Raw genomic sequence first — 21423 nt, forward strand, 5'->3', positions numbered from 1 at the left:
ACTTGACTGTGTAATATAGATAAGAGAAGGTAAAACGAAATTCAAATTTGGGCAATCTAACTCCCAGTGTTCATGTTCATCATCCCTCTGGACACTACCTTCTATATAAGAAATTAAGGGTTGACAATTGTGCAAATATTTAGTCGCTAAACTTCAAAGTTCATATCTGCAACTATGTATATATGCATGCATGAGTGTGCACACACACTCAATACTGCATGAGCACAAACTGCAAATTATAGTGTAGCTATGATAACCAGGGTCACATGAGAAGAAATGAAGATTCAAAAATTGGCAGTAAACTAAAAATATATGTTGAGTAATAACATCAGTAATTATTATAATAAAGGAAATGGGCTTGGAAAAGGTGATATAGAAAAAAGCTCATCCTGTACTTTAATGTATCCTATTTTTCTTTTCTAAAAACAATCATCCCAAGAGGGTTCCATCTGTAATCTGCCACAACAAAATAACATGGCTTTAAGAAAATGATATACTGCAGAACTGGTACCCGCAGGATGCTGCATACCCCAAACCTACTTTTAACACCCAAGTAATGGAGGCTTTATATTAGTGCTGACGAGGCAGTTGACACAACATAACTTTGCCCCTGTATCTAGAAACTAGTGACCTTGATGAGAAAGCCAAGAAACATTGTCCCTCAGAATAGTATAATTGGTCACTAGGGTAACTTTTAAATTTTTATTTTATATGTATAGCAATACTAGCCATTATATAACTATAAAAGAAGGAGAGCAAGTAAAATTTGTGGACTGAAAAATGATTTCTTCACATAGTGAACTTGTTTGATATTTTATTATGGCAAAGTAAGAATTCAACCACACAATTCTATTCTATAGGGGAAAATTTGATTACATTTCTGGAAAACTGTCCTACATATCCCTCACCTTAAGCAATTAAAGTAGACTCTATAAAAGATCAAATACCAAATATGTATTTTAAAATACAGTGTATAAACTATTAGTTGACAAAACTCTTCTTAATTTTTTTAAGACTATAACACTTCATTTATATGGCATCATGGTAGGCTGAATAATTTCTCAGCTAACTATTTCTGATTCAAATAAGAAAAAGAAATTGAGATAGGAAAAATAACCCTGAACATATCTTTTTTCTTATTCCTTAATTTCCTAGGAATAGGCTTTGTTCCATTGTTATGCTTAAAAAGTGGCTGTTAAAACCCAGTGTGTGCTTTCTAACAAAAGCCATCTCAGGACTAGGGAGTGGATCCTCAAGCCATGCTGGAGTGAGAAATTTCTGCTCAAGGTCACACAGCCCACATTTCCTGAGGAGGAAAAGGAAAGAATTAATAAAAATAATTCACATGGATTCTGCATTCTACCAACTCACTAGTCAGATTTTAGTTCTCTGAACTTCGGGCACCAAGCTGATTCTGAGATGTTCTTAGGTCTGGAATTCACCATGGATGTGACACCTTTCAGTATTCCTGCTGGAGCTCAGGAGTACCTGGGAAGGAGAAAGTCCAGCCCTCCAACATGAGTCATAGGACATGGACAAGCAGCTGCCCTATAGAGCTTTCTGAACAGGGGAAACAATTTCAGATTTTTTTTTTTTTTTTGGTTTGTGTCTGGTGACTCTTCCTACCAGCTCAGAAAAGTCTATCCTGAGCAGTGATACACAGCTTTCGTCTCTCCTCGATTCCCATCAGTTGTCACTTCTGCTATCAGAGTGCCTGCTTCTAACAGCTTCCTCACATGTAATTTGATGTTTCTAATCTGTCATCTAAGAAATCAGATGACCAGAGCTGTTAGAACTATGTGTAAATTAAGAGCCAAGCTCTGAAAGATAACTGAAAATCCTCTTCTTCAAAACAGCTTGCAGCAGGTTTCCTGGCAGCCATTTCCTTTCTTCTCAGAGCTTTTCTTATCTAATTTCCTGCTTGACAGTCTCAAAAAGTTGACCTCCATTTGAAGGAGGTTTTACTATTATGAGATGCAGTGGAGAACACACCAGAGTGGAAGGAGGAGACATCTGTCCTGGGGCAAGAACCAACACCTAGCCCAAGGACCTTCAGACTCATAAAACCTCTGCTCCATTTCCTCACTTGTATAACCCTACTGTCCTGCCTACCACATGGAGCCAATGAGGTACAGTGAATCGTGCATGAGCTGTTATGGAAACAACCATCATTCTCAGAAGTCTATAAACCTTGACTACTGGCTGCCAATTTTTATGAATAAAGTTTTATTGGAATGCAGCTTTGCCTGTTCCTTTGTGTATGATGTGGCTTCTTTAGAAATACAGAGCAAAGTTCAATAGTTGCAACAGATATCATATGGCCCACAAAGCTGAAAATTCTTACTATCCAGCCTTATACAGAAAATACTTTTCTGAACCATCATATCAACACATTTTAACAAATCTTTACTCCTCACACTTCAGATAGAGCCCTAATATCCAGAGTATACAAAGAACTCAAAAAATTAGACAATAAGATAACAAACAACCCAATCAACAAATGGGCCAAGGACCTGAAAGACACTTCTCAGAGGAGGACATACAGTCAATCAACAAGTACATGAAAAAATGCTCACCATCTCTAGCTGTCAGAGAAATGCAAATCAAAACCACCCTAAGATACCATCTCACTCCAGTAAGATTGGCAGCCATTATGAAGTCAAACAACAACAAGTGCTGGCGAGGATGTGGGGAAAAGGGTACACTTGTACATTGCTGGTGGGACTGCAAATTGGTGCAGCCAATTTGGAAAGCAGTATGGAGATTTCTTGGAAAGCTGGGAATGGAGCCACCATTTGACCCAGCTATTCCCCTTCTTGGTCTATTCCCTAAAGACCTAAAAAGAGCATGCTACAGGGACACTGCTACATCGATGTTCATAGCAGCACAATTCACAATAGCAAGACTGTGGAACCAACCTAGATGCCCTTCAATAGACGAATGGATAAAAAAAATGTGGCATTTATACACAATGGAGTATTACTCTGCATTAAAAAAATGACAAAATCATAGAATTTACAGGGAAATGGATGGCATTAGAGCAGATTATGCTAAGTGAAGCTAGCCAATCCCTAAAAAACAAATGCCAAATGTCTTCTTTGATATAAGGAGAGTAACTAAGATCAGAGTAGGGACGAAGAGCAGGAGAAGAAGATTAACATTTAACAGGGATGAGAGGTGGGAGGGAAAGGGAGAGAGAAGGGAAATTGCATGGAAATGGAAGGAGACCCTCAGGGTTATACAGTGGAGGGGGTAGAGAGAGAGGAGGGGAGGGGAGGGGAGAGGTGGGGAGGGGGGAGGGGGGAGGATGGGAAAGGCAGCGGAGCACAACAGACACTAGTATGGCAATATGTAAATCAATGGATGTGTAACTGATGTGATTCTGCAATCTGTGTATGGGGTGAAGGTGGGAGTTCATAACCCACTTGAATCAAAGTGTGGAATATGATATGTTAAGAAATTTGTAATGTTTTGAACAACCAACAATAAAAAATTAAAACAAAAAAAAATTTCAAACAAACAAGGTTTCATTTTTCCACTAAATACCCACATGGAATATTTCACAACACAGAATGCGTGCTTAACAGAAAGAAGACATTTGATGATACTAATTATATGGCTAACACACAAGAAATTCGTTATACATGTTTCCTGATATGTCAATCTCTTATTTTGAACATTAAAGTCCTCAGAATATTTTGAATTTAATTCTTCAAAGAATAATTAGATCAGAGCCCAAAACTACTTCTGGTGTGTATTTTAGGGTGAAAAAAAATCAGTATTACATTGTCCCCATTGTGTCACAGCACTGAGGGCAAAAAGCTGCCCATAGTCATCAGTGCCGAACACACTGTGGGAGCTCAAATATTAATCAAAATGACATCTCCAATTTCTCTCTTTCCTAATCAGCCCTAAACATTGCAGGATATCCAGGAAATCAATAAGCAAAATGGGATGCTCTCATCACTCCGAGCCTGGCAGCACTGCATCTTTAGCCAGGATGAGGGTTCTCAATGTTACACAGATACTTCCTTATTTCAGCTGTTTGCCTCTTCCATGGGATAAGCATGCCCACCTGTCACCCAAACTTTGCCCTGCCATGCATTTGACCATACCACCTGTCACAGAAAGAAAGACCTTTTACCACTTCAAGAAAAATATGCCTGGGATTGTTTCACTCTAGAATAGAATCTTGGTGCATTTTTCCACCAAGATTTTTGAATGAAATGAGAACAGGCTGTTAAAAAGTAATTGTGAAAAACTGAAGAGGCCTCACCTGCTACCATCCACACCTGAGGGGATGGCATAAGTCCTGACCATGCATACCACACACTCCCTAAACTTCCAACAAAACAGACTTTAGGCACAAATGAAAATTAACCTTTGGTTTCAATCTTCTTCCATTGCCTTCTGTCTAGGCCCTTTTCCCCAAATCTCTTATCTCACTGATACCTTCTGTTTTTTCTCTATGAGTTCTAGATTTGTTCTAGTGCTGAAAGATCTGAGGAGATAGCTATATGTCAATTTATTCTACCTTTATGTATTTAGAAGAGGCAGAGTGCTGGAGAAATGGAACAAAAAATAGGTTTGTTCACAAAAGGAACTAAGTTCAAACCCTACAGAGAGGATAGCTATGAGAAAAGCTAAAAGGCAAAGGCTCAGGAAAACTGACTGAAATAGAAAATACACAGACGTTCACTACCTGTGAGCTCCAGAAACCCCACAGGAGACTTGGAGAAGAAAGCTAAAATCTGCTTATGGTTGAGCAACCATGACCTAAAAACTACCACAATTGGTCAATGTGAAGTTGAACTCATTTGAGACCCAAGAACATTTAGGTTAGTTCACTCAGTCATTATTCATTCATTTGTGTGAATAGGCACCTTCCAATCAGGCTCTCCAAGCCTGTTTTGGTCTTAGCTGATATTTTCTCTTTTAACTTTATGAAAATATAAATAGAAAAGATTCCTCATCCAAGAGTTTTTTTTTCTCTTTTACAGGAAAAGGATAAAATAAAGATCAAGTACAGGAAACATGATGGAGCCACCTTAGCTAGATAAAGTCAGCTTGGGGAAAAAAAGTAGTTCATTAAATTTTAGGAAAAATTGAGATAGAGATTAAAGGCAACCAACAACAAAGCCAATACCAGACACAAGACTTAAAAAACAAAACAAAACTTATTCAAAAGGAATGCTTATGAGGTGGAAAACTGAGCCATCAGCCACCTACACAGGTTGTTGTGGGACTCACATGGGATGGTCGGTCAATGGGACAATCCTTTGAAAAAGTGAAGGACACAGGACAAATGTGAAGACACTGATATAGTTCTGAGCAATCCTAAGTTCTATCTTAGGCTGAGTTGAGGTTGTTAAAAAACTACCAGTGTAGTAGCATGAGATAAATAAATAGCCTCATTTGGATCAAATATCCTCTAGGTTAATTTGGTGATTAACAGTACATATTATTTGATATGGCAAACTAAAACAAAAACTTTAATAGGAAACAATATAAATAGCCAGCTATAGGAGATTCCTGAAGTAATTAATTATTTTTTTGGTACCTGGGATTGAACTCAGATGTGTCCATTACAGCCACTATTCCAGTCTCTGTACATTTGGTACACCTACCCTTCTATGTCCTGCTCTGTCCACGGTGAAGCTAATATGATATCTAGAACTGGATACCTTTCACCTATGACATCCAGAAAGATTAAACTAATGAAGGGGACTGCAGGAGAAAGAAGAGAATTTCCTACAATTCTCTGTTTCAGTCCTGAGGATCTGGCTATAGCTGCCTCCCTGGCATGACTTCAGGTATGAGCAAACCGCCTGAGCTTCAGCTCTCACTAGGTTTTAATGCTTTTCCATTATTGAGGCTTCAGCCCTACAAGTGTTAAGAGCTTCCTGATGCTGCCAGTGTCTGGGTGGGGGGAACAATACCATCTGTTCCTGGTCTGTTCCCTCATCCCTGCACATACCTATAAATATTCCTTTGTTACAGTCTCTTCATTTGACCCACCTGAGTTGAATTCAGTTTCCTGCCAGGACTATGGCTGAAATAAAACATGGATATCTATTTATTGGCATGGAAAGATGTCTGACAATGTAGATCAAAATAATAGCACTTGGGTTTAGATGGTGGAACAGAATTATGTATTTTTCTTTATGATTCTTTATTGTTCAATTGTTTAACTACACATGATTATTCTGAGGATATAAAAAGAAATAATAAAATTAAATACAAAATGGGAATAAGCCTAACCTCAAGAGTACTCTACTTCCCACTTCATCAAAATTAACATATACAAAAAGTTGCATAGCACAAAGGTATCTTGATGAGGCAATGGGACCATGAACACTTGTAAGCAACAAGATATTTCTTTATTCCTGCTGGATTCTATTATCTATTACAAATTCTGTTCAGTCAGCAAGTGTTCACAATCACGAACACAATTGTACAAATTATAAGTAATGTGTTTTACAGGCTTGGATTTCACAAGCAGAGGTCAAGATTTTGTTGCACTCTGAGATAACAGTAGTAAATATGACTAAGCACATATCACCTACAGGTACTGTGTACAAGTGTTGTAGGTACTAGCTCATTTAATCCTGGCAAGACAGCAGTGCTATTACTCCCATTCCACAGATGAAGAAATTGTCATGCAGAGAAGCCAAGGAATTGGTTCAAGGTTGCAGAGTTCTTCATTGACAGGTCCTGGAGGCAAACCTTGGCTCCAGAGCCTATTTTATCCATTACACTCACCTGCCACTCAGATGGACCCATTGACTAAGAATTCTGAAACTCTCCTAATTATTGGCATATTATACAAAGAACCACCAGAGCCCTCAAACTGACTCACGACTTATTAGCTGTGCAACCTTGCACATTTACATTACATATTGACAATTCCTCATCAATAAAATGGTGACTGATACCTCTAGCTATGAGACTCTAACTCATATCAGCAAATGAGCATGGTAGCTTTCAAAGACATATAACAAGATACAAATGTAAGGTTTATGCCACACCCTCAAAACATGAGTACATTAGTCACCAACATTAACACACAACAGTCAAAGGTAAAGAAAACAGCAATTACTTGGGTGAAGTATGGCTCTAAACTATAATATTATAAACTACCCAGTCTGTTAATAACACCCAACATAAAACCACCACTGATTAATCAATAAAAATCATGCAATAGTTTCAGTGAAATGTACTCTCAAGTGAACTCTCCTGACTCACATTCATTAATTACATCACCTAATTTGATATGTTCCAGCATTTTCTGAGATACATTATTCTCAATCTTCAGTTATGTAGTAAAACTTTAAAAAAAAACATTTAAAGTTCAAACTATACATTCTGTGTGGTATAATACCAAAAGTTCAAGTAAGCCACTCAGTTTTCAGTTTCCCTGACTCAACTTTTTGGAGTTTTATAATTAATTATATTCCATTATTACTGATCATCAATTAGCTCAAAATGTTGCTGAGATGGTGAGTATGCTGAAGAAGGCAGAATTTAATGATACTTTGAGACCAGTAGGACACTAAATTTCTCTCTTGTTAATAATTAAAGTAGATAACTTGTGTTTTTATTTATAGCTTCCAGAAATATCCGGCTCATTCCTGTGCACTGCCCTGTCAGCTAATCATCAGCTGGTCAGGATCTGACTTAGGCCACTGTGTTGTATTTTCCACATGTCTTCAACTGAAGCTATAATTGCAGCCCAACCAAACCTTAAAGCAAGTGATGTCATTTCTGTGTCCTCTCTAGAACTTTCCACACACTTATACATCATAAATATATAAAGAATCAGAAAGGGTAAAATATCAATTTACCTGTTTCAATTTCCCAGATATAGACAGAATCGTCAGCACATCCAACAATTAAAAAGTTCTCAACTGGGTGCCATTTTATCATCCTCACAGGGAAAAGATGCTTCCGAGCACGCAGGAGGCACCTCCTCCCTTCCAGGTGAAGGAGAGACACAGAATGGTCACTGCACACACAGCAAATTATCTGATCATCCCTCAGCTGTGACAAAAACAACAAGCTTATGTAAGTAAACAGTCAAATGTTTTCTTTTTGATTATATTTTCTCCTAACAGAACATTTTTGTTAAAGCCTCATTTACAAAAGGACATTTCTACATTCTACAGCATCTCTTCACATAGCTATCTGTGGAAGAGCTTTAAAAGCAGAGTGTAGTTTAAACTCAACAACCTATGAGGAAGGTCAAGAGATGCAAGTAAAAAGGAGAATTCTAGGCCAGATCTACTTATGAGATAAATGAAGAACTTGATCATAACTCAGCAAATTCAGGCAGTGAGACAGACATCGGAAATAATGCAGAATAAAATAAACCCCAGAACTAATTTGTTGCCACAAAAAGAAGCTATTTGTAGACACAAGCTTAGGCCCAAGGGTATCATGAGCTGAGAGTTTCCACTTAAAGCCTCAAAATGTGATTTGGTGCTGTTCCCAGAACTATACAGATTCTAATCCAAACAGGAAACTCAGTGTAGACACAATCTAAAAGAGGTAAGCATTAGATAGTTCCAACTGAATGCACCGCTTCAAAGACACAAGGACCAAAAATAGGCTCCTAAGGACAAGAATCCTTAAGACACTTTTTAAAAAGTCAGCATGTGGTTACCTTGGCCACAGTGTAGGACAATGACCATCCAGGCTGGGTATTGTTGATCTACCCAGAATTTCAGCTGTTGTGTTTATAGCACCAATGGAGATCTCTTGAGACCTCCCAGGACCCATCATCAACCTCTCTGTGGGGTACTAGAGAACATATTTTCTTTCCTAATTATTTTTTAAGGAGATTACATAAATCCAAAGGGAAAAAACTTACAAAATGGCAGGTGCTATACATATGGAGCCTAGACTTATTGCATGGATTAAATATCATTTCTTCCCACCCATAATACCTCTTGGAGAACCTGCCCATCCCATAGCCTCTAGAATGGACACCCCAAGGTGTTTCAGGATCCTTAAACACACACACACACACACACACACACACACACACACCACACCACACCACATGAATACAAATCTTAAGGCCAGGAGTGGATATACACTAGTGACTCACACAAGGCCAATCAGAATCTGTTTTAAAAGCATTTAAGAGATAAAAATAATTCACAGAAAGAAGCAAGAGAAGGAAGCAATCACAGGAAAGCATGCAAGTGTACAAGCATATACTTTTGCATAGGAAAACTTGGTTTCAGAATTTATAGTTCAAGTTCCCCCCAGCCCTTGCTATAATGTTTTGTCCTGAATGTCTCAAAGATTGCTGTTATACTCTCTGAATAAAGTGCACCCCCCCCAACTTTTTTTTTTAACTTAGTTTGAATAGATCCTGTTTCTTAAAATTAAATCATCTATGACTGAGGCAGAGAAAAAGAGATCAGGAATGAAACTGACTTGCACTGCTCTACTGGAGTGAAAAGGAAAAAAAAATGAATAAAAAGAAAAAAATAAAGAAACATCAGAAATAAAAGATATATCAAGGAATCCCAAATCATCATGGGGAAAATTATTTTAAAACCACACTTAACCTTGTTTCACTGCTTTATTCAATCATTTGTGTTGCTGAAATATTGTTTTCCTACATCTTATTACAAAAAAATATTATGCTTCCTACAAGTTTAATTGTAGCTGATTTTTTATAATATTGTGGAAAAATAATTTTATAAGCCAACTACTTTACAAAATCTCTTTCCCTGCATTATGCTGTACCTTTATTTTAGATGAAACTCAAAACTTGGTTGTTCATTTTTTAACAAAGACATTAGCTCTATGAAAGCTGAATTTAGGTTGACCAAGGACATTAGCTCTATGAAAGCTAAATTTAGGTTGATATTACATGAGAAAATTACATACAAAACTATTTCATTTTTCCCAACATAATATAGGTGCTCATAATTTTTTTAAATCTCAATATTTATTAAATAAATAGATAAGTAAATAAAAATCCACATAATAAAAATAATGCAACTATGAATATTATTATAAAATGAAATTGTTGAAGGCAAAAGTTAAGTTCTAATTTATACATCCCTACATTGTTTGACTTGTTTTTGCATTAATTGGCTACTATTATTAAAAATAACTCCATTCAGAATTAAGACAGAAAAATATATAAAAATATATAATTATTTCTTACTAGAAATAATTAAATACTTTTATAAAATCAGAACTTTAAACACTTCCTTTAGAACCAAATTATTTGTATAATAATAAAAATTGTATAAAAAGATTAGAAAGAAATATGGAAAATCATCCAGTTACATTATAGGTGAACAAAACTTTTTTTTTCTCCTGTGGGAAATCCCTTATTTTTCTTGCTTTTAAAAATGTTCTGTAATGTCATATAACTCAAATTATGAAACTGACTTGGACTGCTCTACTAGAGTGAAAAGGAAAAAAAGTGATTAAAAAGAAAAATTAAAGACAAACCTCAGAAATAAAAGATATACCTGAGGAATTTCATACTTTTTATCTTAACTTACTCTGAAGTTCTCTGGTGACACCAAAAGGCTTGTTACTGGACCGGCTTCCAAAAAGAACTTATGCAAAATGTCTTCAGTAAAGATATCCCACAAGATCACACACGAACCTTGGTCCCCAGACACCATCCAACTTTGGTCTAATTTCGAAGATAGACCATGTGGATAAAGTAAAGAAGTTACACTTTGGTGGTGGCCTTTGAGAACTTTATGAGAGGGAGAATCTGGAAGATGATCAAACACCAAATAGTAAAGACTTTATTTTTATCTAGGAAATAATTCTGAGAATTCTTTTTATAAATTCTTAATATAAACACACATTTGAATAAGAAAATTAGTGGACAACACTTAGAACATCTCAAAAGGCAAGAGCTTTATCAGAAACAAAACCATGCTTTTGATGAAGTACTAACATTGATTGTTTAACTCTATTCATTGCTTAGTATACTAGCAAGTTATCAGTTCTTCTACAGCAAACACTTTTCTGAAAGAGTGATTCATATATTCTGCTCCATAAAATAAGCCAATTTTCTTTAAAATTAGTATAATTAAGTCTAATATATAAGAAAAACAAGTTTCCCACAACATTTTGCTTTGAAACATGTTAGAGATTACCTAGTCCTTTCTCTTTGTTTTACAGATAAAGTCCCTGAGTTTCAGATAGGTTAACTGAATTAATTGCAAGTGTCAAAAACCAAACATAATGTTTAAGAATGTAGACTTGCTATTAAAGAAATCTGCCTTTATCTCTGAGTTGATCAATTTCTAGATGTCATAATGGAAAAGTTGCATTTTCTCTAACCCATAGATGCTGCACCTGAAAGATTAGAATAATAATAATCCTTGCTTCAGAATGACCATAGGGTAAAATAAATAAGACAATGTCCATAATTTTCTAGCACTCTCCTTGCATCTTCCAGGCTCAGGGGTATTTCAAACCATATCTGTACTGGAACACAAGATGATTGACACATCTTTTCTTTTCTGACTAACCACACAGCTTCTTCCTTCCTCATTAACTAAACTGTCCCCAAATTGGAGAGGACCATAAGCCATAACCTCTGTATTCAAACTAAAGCGGAATCCCAAAGAATCATTATCTCACTGTAGTTACTTCTAGTCCATCAGGCACATCCTCATTTCATACCCCTCGCAAATTATATAAAAAAAAATATATATAAACGCAGATGCTAAAAGTCAAATGTAGGTTTCTGTTTGTTTTCTTAACATTAGGATAAATCAGCCTAGATAAAAGATGCTAAGGTGTTGGATTTTTCACTAACTTCTAACAGCAGCCATTTAGCTATATACCAGTATATTACCTTTCCTCAGTTCATTGCCATTTATTCACTGACTTCAGTCAAGTACTGAATCACAAGTCAGTAACATTTAGTGGTAACCACTGTAAATTGAGAACAATAGTGGGCAATGTAAGAGGAGTTGAAAAACATACTGAGTTTCAGTCTCTACCCTTGAAGACCTTACATTCTAATAGGATTTATATAATTTAAAATGGTTGGGGCTGGGGATGTGGCTCAAGCGGTAGTGCGCTTGCCTGGCATGCATGCAGCCCGGGTTCGATCCTCAGCACCACATACAAACAAAGATGTTGTGTCTGCCGAAAACTAAGAAATAAATATTAAAAAAATTCTCTCTCTCTCTCTCTCTATATATATATCTTTAAAAAAATTAAAAAAAAATAAAATAAAATGGTATATGATTTTTACTCCACATCCTAAAATCACCTCCTATATTTCCTTTCCTGATCTGACAACTTGCTGCATAATGGTATTTATTAAATAGGCATTTGTTGTGGTAATGCACAAAGATGTATAAGAATGAATATAGTTCATTAACAAAGAAATAAAAACTAAAACAAAAAGATACCGTTTTTTTCTTTCCCTAATTGTCAAAGATTAAAAAGTCTAATAGCAAAGTTGACAAAGGTTTAGGAGAAAGGCATTTTCACAGACTGTTACTGGACATGCATGTATACTGATATAATTTCTTTACAAAAACTTTTAAGTATATTTCCAAAATATTAAATATACAAACTAATGATGATCTAGTAATTCTACTGCTGTGGACTAATACTGAAGAAATATCCAATATATGTTCAAAAATAATCAATTTTGTATTATCCATAGTAGCTAAAGACTAGAAAACATAAACATCAATTTTCAATTAAAATTCATTGTTAATAATTATAAATAGTTTATAAAGAATAAACACCAAAATATTTTATTCATATTTATTTAAGGATATCTTAGAAAAATGTATTACAATAAGCTTTTATTTGTGTAATATAATTTAAAAAATGTATACTGTTATGCTGGTACATAAAAAATTTCAATAAAGGCACAAAGAAACTATTATTTATAATTGTCTTTGGTAAAAGAAGAGAAACTTGTTTCTTACTGTAAAACTTCCTGTTTGAGTTTTTTTTTTTAAAAAAAAAAACCCTGCATGTATGTTTTATTTGAATATTAAAATATGTACAAATTTATCAGCAAAAGACTTCTGAATCTTCTTTACTATAGCTTATTGAAAGTAAAACCTAGATAAATAAAATTAAGAGGGTTAAATAAAATTGAGTCACCTTTTAATAAAGAACCCCCTTCTAGAAGTCCTGCTTTGGCAGCATTCAAAGCCTGTATAATGAAAATTGTCCCATCTTCACAGCCACATATTAGTTTATCAAGACTTGGAACGTACTCTGATGAAGTGACTACTACAGTTCCTGCCTCATCTTCAAGCCCAGAGAAATGGTCAATAATACTTTGAGACACAGTTTGATGCTTATCAAAATTATCTTGAAGTGTCCAGGTGGTAGTTATTGGTATTTCTAAAAGTAAAACATACAAAATTAGAAAACGTGGTTTATCAATTCATAGTGGACAGGTAAAATGTTATCAAGACATTATATTTTCAAAAGCTGTGAATAACAGCTTAATCCATATTCGTGTTGCCAACATTCATTCCTTGTTATATTCAATTGGTATTAATTTGAATTATATTAGTTGAATTGTTTAAATCTATAAGCTTTATGTTTATGCCTGCTTTTATGTTGCACTTAGTACATAGTGGGTCATGAGAATTTTTTAATATGTAGCTTCAGGTTATTCAGCTCAAAAAAAAAAAAAAAAACCCAAAAAACACTGAATTAATTACAAATCAGTACTCAGAAAACGTGAGGAAAGAAAAGGAAACTGTCTTACCCCTAGGAGAACCATCAAACTTGGATATGGGAACATCAGGGATGTGCCACAAAGTAATCCTTCCTGAGACTTCACCAGAGAAAAGTACCTTATAAAAAGGCTCTTTCCTTTCATTCATGTAGCCCATAACAAAGGGAAGGTTCTGTGCCGAAACAAAAAATAAATAAATTTTATGTGGAAATGTTCTAACTGTAGAAAGGTAGCCACTGTTTATAAAAGGTGGAACAAAACTCCCTAGTTGAACTAAATTTTTTCAACTTATTTCCCACTGTTTCAGAATTTTCAAGTGAATTAAATGAAATAATCTGTGATTTAGGACAAAAAAGAACTTCATGAAACAGGAAGCAAAGTCATCAGCTAGACTTCAGAGAGTTGGTAGGAGTAAACTTTTTGACTATATTTCATATGTATATGTTTTAGTCAGTTTTTTCACTGCTGTGACTAAATGAACCCAACCAGAACAACTATAGAGGATGAAGTTTATTTGAGGCTCATAGCCCCAGAGGTATCAATCCATAGCTAGTCAGCTTTATTCCTCAAGTCTCCAGGTGAGGCAGAACAACAAGATAGAAGAATGTTGGAGAGGTAAGCAGCTCACATGATGATCAGAAAGCAGAGAGAGAGAGAAGTCACCACTCAATTAATCCCATCAGGTGACTAATTCACTGATTGGGTTAAGGCTCTCATAACCCATAAATTTCTTCTCTCAAATTACTTGCATTGTCTCACATGTGAGCTTTCGAGAGCTACCTTACACCCAAACCATAATAGCATATTACACATACTGTTATTTGCACATGTTACTGATAAGGGGCTTTACACATATTCAATTATATAATCCCAGCATAATCCTGTGAAGTTGGCACTATCATTGTCCTCACTTTACAGATGAGGGAGTGAAGGGGTGATTCACCTAAGGTAAAGAATATAGCAATGGGCCTGCAGTCTAGTAATTCTAACTCAGGAGCCCATACTGTCCACTCAGGAGACCTGATCTGTTTAGGGTCCCTATGATTCTCAGTGTCAGTTAAAACAGCATCAATTAATGTTTATATGGCACTTTTGTGTTATTAGTATGCTTTTTACTTTCCGTTGACCAGTTTTTAGATTTAACATGCATAATTTCAAATCTCCCAAAGTTGCCACAAAAAAAATTCCATAATATATAATACATATTACATATTGGGTATATGTATAATATGCATTATACACATTATGTTTATTATACATTATGTTATAATTATTAATTATATATATATATGTATATATATAATCATAATTTTGCTGAAACAGAGTACATGAATATCAGGCAAAACGCTCTTAAAGATGTACTTTCCCTAGTGAATATGTCTAGAATCTCCCTAGTGCCTTGGCACAGGGCAGCTCTTCTTAGGGCAAGCTTGTATATAGAGATTACACACAGAGATCACAATGATTAAGTGATTAGAAAAACAAAACCGACAACCTCTTTTGATGTACAAATAAAAGGCATCCTGAAAAGAAAGACAATTGCTGGTGTCAGAATTTTAAAAGTATTAGAGAGTGATGGCGCCTAGACAGAAAATATAGGCTTTTATGTTTAGATGTAGGCATAAGAGTAGAAAATTCTATAATGTATCTTCAAAGAATATTAAAAACCAAAATTTATTTAGCCCTTACAAAACATGGCTCAGTGGTAGAGTGCTTTCTAGCATGTGTGAGACCCTGGGTTTGATCCTCAGCACCACATATGAATAAACAAATAAAGTAAAAAATCTATTTGCAATTAAAATATTTTTAAAAAGCTAAGACATATTGTTGTTATCACTGTTACAAAACTAAGACACAGGAAATAAGAAACAATTCAAGGCCATACAACCAAGATAGTCTCTAGAAATGACAGTACTTTTGAAAACAGTTCCAATGAAGTCAGACCAACAGGATTCAGAGGGCATTTTGAGGTCTTTTTTGTCCCACAGTCATGATTTCTGTAGCTGTGAGAAATGATGTTAATAAAATTTGGATAAATTGACTATTCAAACTCTCTGGGAGCCTTTTAGGAAATTTAGAATTGATTACTCCAACTTCTTTAATGTTTTGATATGTAAATGAAACTCCAGAGAAGGTGGTTGAGTTACCCACATTGGTGGCAGCACAGCTTACTTCAAACTGTGCTCTGCTCCTGCAGGCAGAGTTCCCTGGGGTTGCCATCCCCTCCACCAGGCAAGTTCCCTGGGGCTGCCATCCCCTCTACCCCCCTCACATTCCATATTGCCATTCCTCAGCTGGGCATATCCAACCCTTGACCCCTTGGCCTTCCTTCTTCCCAATAGTTCCCTCTCTAGTTCTGCTGTTCACCCAAGACCACCATTTTCATTTCAGATCCCAGAATCATCCTCTAAGAGGTAATAAAATATATTCACTAATAGTATATATTCTGGGGACAGCTGCGAGGATTCTAATGAGTTTTACCACATAGTAATTCTATTAAAAGAGTAACTTACTTAATTTAAACAATTTACCCAACTTCTCTTGTCTCAGTATCCCTAACTGTGTAATAAAAGGTCTAATAAAAGCATTTACTATATGGGATTATGTGAGAAATAAGGAGTGGAAAAAGATAAGGTGCTTAGAATGATGTCTGGCACTCGGTACATACTCAATAGATATTAACCATTCTTATCCTTTCCTCAAACAAAATGACAAACGTATTCCAAAAACGTATTATAAGAATCTAAAGCTAAACCACCTGGGTTCAAAACCTGGGAATTAACTTATCTGACCTATAGTTTCAAAATGGGGTCTTAGTGGCCATTGAAATGGATGAGGCAATGTATGTGCTTGATAATAATAATGATGCAATAAAAGTTTATGTATCTAGAAGTCCATGGGATTAAATGAAGGGAAATGAAGAGTAGGGAGGAGGGAGAGGAATAGGAAGGACAGTAGAATTAATGGGACTTAACCTTCCTAGCCTTGTATTTGAAATCACAACCAGGGTAACTTTGCATCATGTGCAACCACAAGAATAGGATCCTAATTAGAATAAGTTATGCCCCATGTATGTATAATACGCCAAAACACATTCAACTGTCATGTATAACTAAAAAGAACAAGTAAAAAAATTTTATCTGTCATCATCCCTTTTAGTTCATGCACCCAAATTCCTTATCTGCCATCCTCAGGGTGTTTCTATCCCAGCTACCTCCACCATGGCCTGCAACCTTCCTTTTCAGCTAATCCAGAAGAGCTAGAGTTCCTTAATGGTCAGGAACTTTGCCCATGGGTCTGAGCAATCACCAACTGTGAAATGAAAGCTGGGAGTATCCTCAGAAAGCTACAGGAAGTAAGGGTGGATTCCCAGTCTTGCAAGATATGTTCACAGGTATAACACTTGATCTTGGCCAAAAGACAAGAGGCAATTGTTCACATGTATTACCAAGGCAACATGTGACTGCCAAACCTCCAGATTTAATTCTAAGGTATCACTCCCCAAAACAAGTATAATAAAAACTATATATTTACAGAGCAAACTTTTTTTCTAGGTTCACGTATCTCTCAAACTCATCTTTTCAATTCTACCACATGCCTTCATTGCCTCCTAATTACATGAAAGACTAAGAAGTATTATATTTAGTGAATCCTGGTAGTGTCTGAACAAGGAGGATAACACTCTGCTTTAATTTATTTAATGGATAAAGGACAAGCAAGAGTCTAAGGATGGGTGATCAATGTCCTTCAGTTTTAGGTTACACTACTCATATTTCACTGACTTTTAAGCCCATCCCACATTAAAGATACAGAAGCAATTATGATTCTCTAAGAATTATTGGTAGAAGACCCATACATTTACATTTTGAGAAACACGGCAATGTAGCTTCCCATTAGTTTTCTTAAATTGTGTTTTAAATTGTTATGTATAACATTGGTATTTGCAGTAGACTAGAAGCTTCTGAAGGGTATGACTTATACTTGGCTTCTAGAGAAAACTGTACTGTATAAAAATATACTCTGGAGCTAAACTGGAGGAAAGCACATGCCCTTTAAAATAACTGAAAATGCATTCCTGAGTAACCAACAGTGCTGCTTTCGTGATAAACAGCAAAACAACAAGAACAAAACAAAAAGGAAACGGTTCTATTGCTGCTAACAAATAATTTTTAAATCATCCCCTAATATATGCTATAATTCTAAAGTTTATCTATGCTCCAGTGGCATTTGGGTTTATAAATTTTGGCTTCACAGCTTCTTAATCAAGTTTTGGAAACAAAACTTTTCACCAATATAATAAAAGGACAATCTCTGAACTACAGGATTTCCAACAGCCCTGCTGTCTAATTAAGCAAACCATCATTCTGCAAAAAGCATGCTTTCTTGGTTGACACATCAATAATTCAAAACTCTTCCTCCCTCTATGAAATACCTTTTTGGATAATTAACTGATGACCAAGACCAGAGGTTTAAAAAAATCACTTGAAGGAACACCCACCGTTGAAATAAAATAACTGCTTAGATTTTCAGACTTCCTAGAGTGTCAAAGGTATAATTTAGTGAACTATCAAGCTCACAATTGTATTCTCAACTCTCTGCCAGAAATCATAATTATATTTATTTTAACAAGAAAATTTACTCATAAGAATAGTTAAGTATATGTGAAAATGATCTTGATATATGGTTTTTAAAAAATCAGGATTAAAATCATCTCATAACATTTCAAAATTAGAGTAGTTACATTAAAATGTTAACAATGTTCTGTCAAACCATCTTTTCAAAATGGTCAAAGGAAAAAAATGTAGGTGAATGTGTGTGTGGAGAGAGAGAATAAATGTGACAAGATGTTAGTAACTGCTGAATATAGATAAAGGATATATAAGTGATCATTGTACTATTCTCATAAGTTTTCTAAATATTTGAAACATATCCAACTACAAGAAAGAAACACATAAAACGAAATTTTAAAATTTTAAACAGTACATATTTATGGTAGTGGAATTAGAATTTTAATCTCCTTTATTTTCTTCAACATTTATAATTTGCCTATGATAAATAGGTGTTGCTTAATGAGACATAAAAATATTTTTTATTTTTATAATCTATTGTACATCTAGATTTTTAAGCACCAAGGTTTCTCTTCAGTAGCCATTAACAATAAAACATGATTTTCTCATTAACAACTTCATGTGATGATTCAAGTTAATTTTTTCAAGGATGATTCTGTTACAAACAAAGCAACACTCACTCATCTAAGAAACCGAGTGAAACAGATTGGAGGTAGCCACTCTTTTCTTACGTTACCTTGTTTTCCTCCACAGAAGTAGAGCACAGTAAATGAGGATAAATGGTCTCTTTAAGCACTCTTCCATCAGCAGGGTATATGCTTTTTGAAAGGCCACTATATCACAAAAATGAGAAGCAAACTTTAGAAATTTGCAGTTCTTTATTTGTTTTTTCCCCCCTCCCATTTTCAAAAGCCGGATGGTACCATTCAAGTTTCTAAACTCTAGTTAGAAAATGTTGGGTTAATAATTACAAGTGACTTTTTGAAAACCCAGCACCAGCTGTACAAGTTATACATGGTTAATCTCATTCCTTCATCCCCTGCTGTTTTGTACAAAGGCTGAAGCCTACCAAGCCCAGAGTAAATCTTCTAGTGCCAAAGTTGTTTTGTTCTGGTTTTTGATCATGGGCAGCATGCAGGGATTTCTCCATAATAAACCTCCCAAAGTTCATTTTCTACCTGAATGTTTTGTATGCTGCTCCCATCTGAGCCCACCTGTTCAGCAGCTGATAGATATAACTGTGACCATCTTCTGTCCAGATGAGGATTCTGTGAGCAGCAAGCACCTCTCCACCAGCAAAGAACTGCCCATTTCTACTAACTTCAGTCCACAAAAGGGAAAAATCACAATAATCATAAACCTAGAATGACAGTCATAATGAAACAACATATTAATTTTTACTCATGGTTCAAGATTATATTTTATTAGCACTTATTTTTTTTTTCCACATGCATCCTAACATAGGTTTCCGAGGATGAAGTTTATTTGGTTGTCTCATTCCAGAATGTGTTTATTAAATGAACAAACCTCAAATCCTAAATTTCAAAACAATTTGATTCTTTCCATGACTATTGTAGGTTTAACATTTGCAAATTTATATAGCAGAAATCCTTTGTTACACAATGTTCTTTAAATCTTTGTTCAAAAATATATCATCACCATACAAGTAAGACAATATAGTTCTGTTCATTGAGCCAGTTATGTGTAACAGTAAAGAAAAGAAGGGTGCGAGAAAATGATGCAAAGAAAAACTTAGCTTTCCTCTTGCAGGCTTCAGTCAATATATTCACAAGAAAAGAATGTATATTCCCTAGAAGCAAATGTAGTAACAGAGAAAGAAAAAAAAATCTAAAACTAAGGTTTAATCTCTGTAGATAAAATGTTTTAGTTTTCTTTTTAATTCCGAAGTGCAGACATCAACATTTAAAAATAATTTAGAGATAGTCATTATAACTATGATTTTCTATTCATAAAATTAGAATATACTATGACATATATAATAATATCTTAGAAAACAAAGTGGCTAAAAAAGAGTTGAAAATTAATCAGTCATGAAAGACAAGTCATTCTACACTCTTGCAATATTATTATAAAAATTCGTATTACATATAAATCATACTTTATAAATATTGTCATGAACAAAACTACATTTGTACATCACTGCTATTTATTTATTATGTTATTTAATACTACCTTCCAACATTTAGAAAACACCACCAACAGAAGTCTCTCAGTATATGTACAAAATCGTATTGTCTGGCAGTTCAAAGAGTCAAGAAACTTGGATTCTTTTTCATAGACAACTTGCTTTTCCTTGAAAATGAAAGAAAAACATTTTAGTTTTAATTTTTAGAAATTTATATTTGACCATATACTTGAAGTAGACCATACCATTATAAAAGTAAAAGTACCCTAGTTTGCATTTCAGTGTTTTGAACTAAGAAGTTTCCTTTAAAAAGAATCTGTGAGCAGGAAATCCACTTGGATTCAAAGACTTATTTTATATTATCACTCAACAAACTCTCTGGGGAACCATTCTGGATGTGGAGAAAATAAAGTTACTAATATTCAGATATGGCAGATAGATCAAACAAAAATTGTAAACAATTTCTACAAACCTGCAGTACCTTAATTACCAAAATATTAAAAAATAAATGAAGTGCTTTGAAAGTGACACAAAAGTAGCCAACAATGAACACAGACTACAAGGCTCTCAATTGTTCACAGACATACCACCCTGATCACCTGATCTCATTTGATTTCAGAAATAAAGCAGAGTTGTTCCAGGTTAGTATTCAGATGGGAAACAAGGCTCTCAAATTTGCTTTAAAATTTCAAAGTGATGCCTGTGTATAAGGAGAATACCAATAATGCTGGGTGGGGTGTACGTTTCTTGACCTCAGCATACTAACAATTCCTAGGCTTCTTCAACCTCAAAATTCCTAAAGAGACCCTAGCACCCCTTGGAAGGCCTAAACAATACTGTCACAAACATGAACACAATGTCCCTTCCTTTGTTCATTACTTCAACTCATAGTCTGATGCCAGAAAGAGGTGTCATGCTGGACTCCTGGGGACAAAACCCACAGTTGTTCATGGCCACCTCCTTGTACTATTCACACACCCAGAAAAAGAGAA

The 21423-nt window shown here is 35.1% G+C and overlaps 1 protein-coding gene across 1 annotated transcript in view; it reads right to left on the bottom strand.

The window, feature by feature from the left end:
* Nucleotides 1-21423, bottom strand: part of Wdr72 (WD repeat domain 72) — a 209190-nt gene that overhangs the window by 153394 nt on the left and 34373 nt on the right. The window contains exons 7-13 of the mRNA XM_027926086.2: nucleotides 20479-20598; nucleotides 19500-19645; nucleotides 19022-19118; nucleotides 13748-13889; nucleotides 13129-13374; nucleotides 10533-10753; nucleotides 7845-8040 (exon numbers count right to left, since the gene is read on the bottom strand). Of these exons, the coding sequence (XP_027781887.2) occupies nucleotides 7845-8040; nucleotides 10533-10753; nucleotides 13129-13374; nucleotides 13748-13889; nucleotides 19022-19118; nucleotides 19500-19645; nucleotides 20479-20598 (1168 nt within the window). The remainder of the gene's footprint in view (nucleotides 1-7844; nucleotides 8041-10532; nucleotides 10754-13128; nucleotides 13375-13747; nucleotides 13890-19021; nucleotides 19119-19499; nucleotides 19646-20478; nucleotides 20599-21423) is intronic.

Source organism: Marmota flaviventris, chromosome 2 (assembly GCF_047511675.1).
Source record: "Marmota flaviventris isolate mMarFla1 chromosome 2, mMarFla1.hap1, whole genome shotgun sequence".
Classification (NCBI taxonomy): Eukaryota; Metazoa; Chordata; class Mammalia; order Rodentia; family Sciuridae; genus Marmota; species Marmota flaviventris.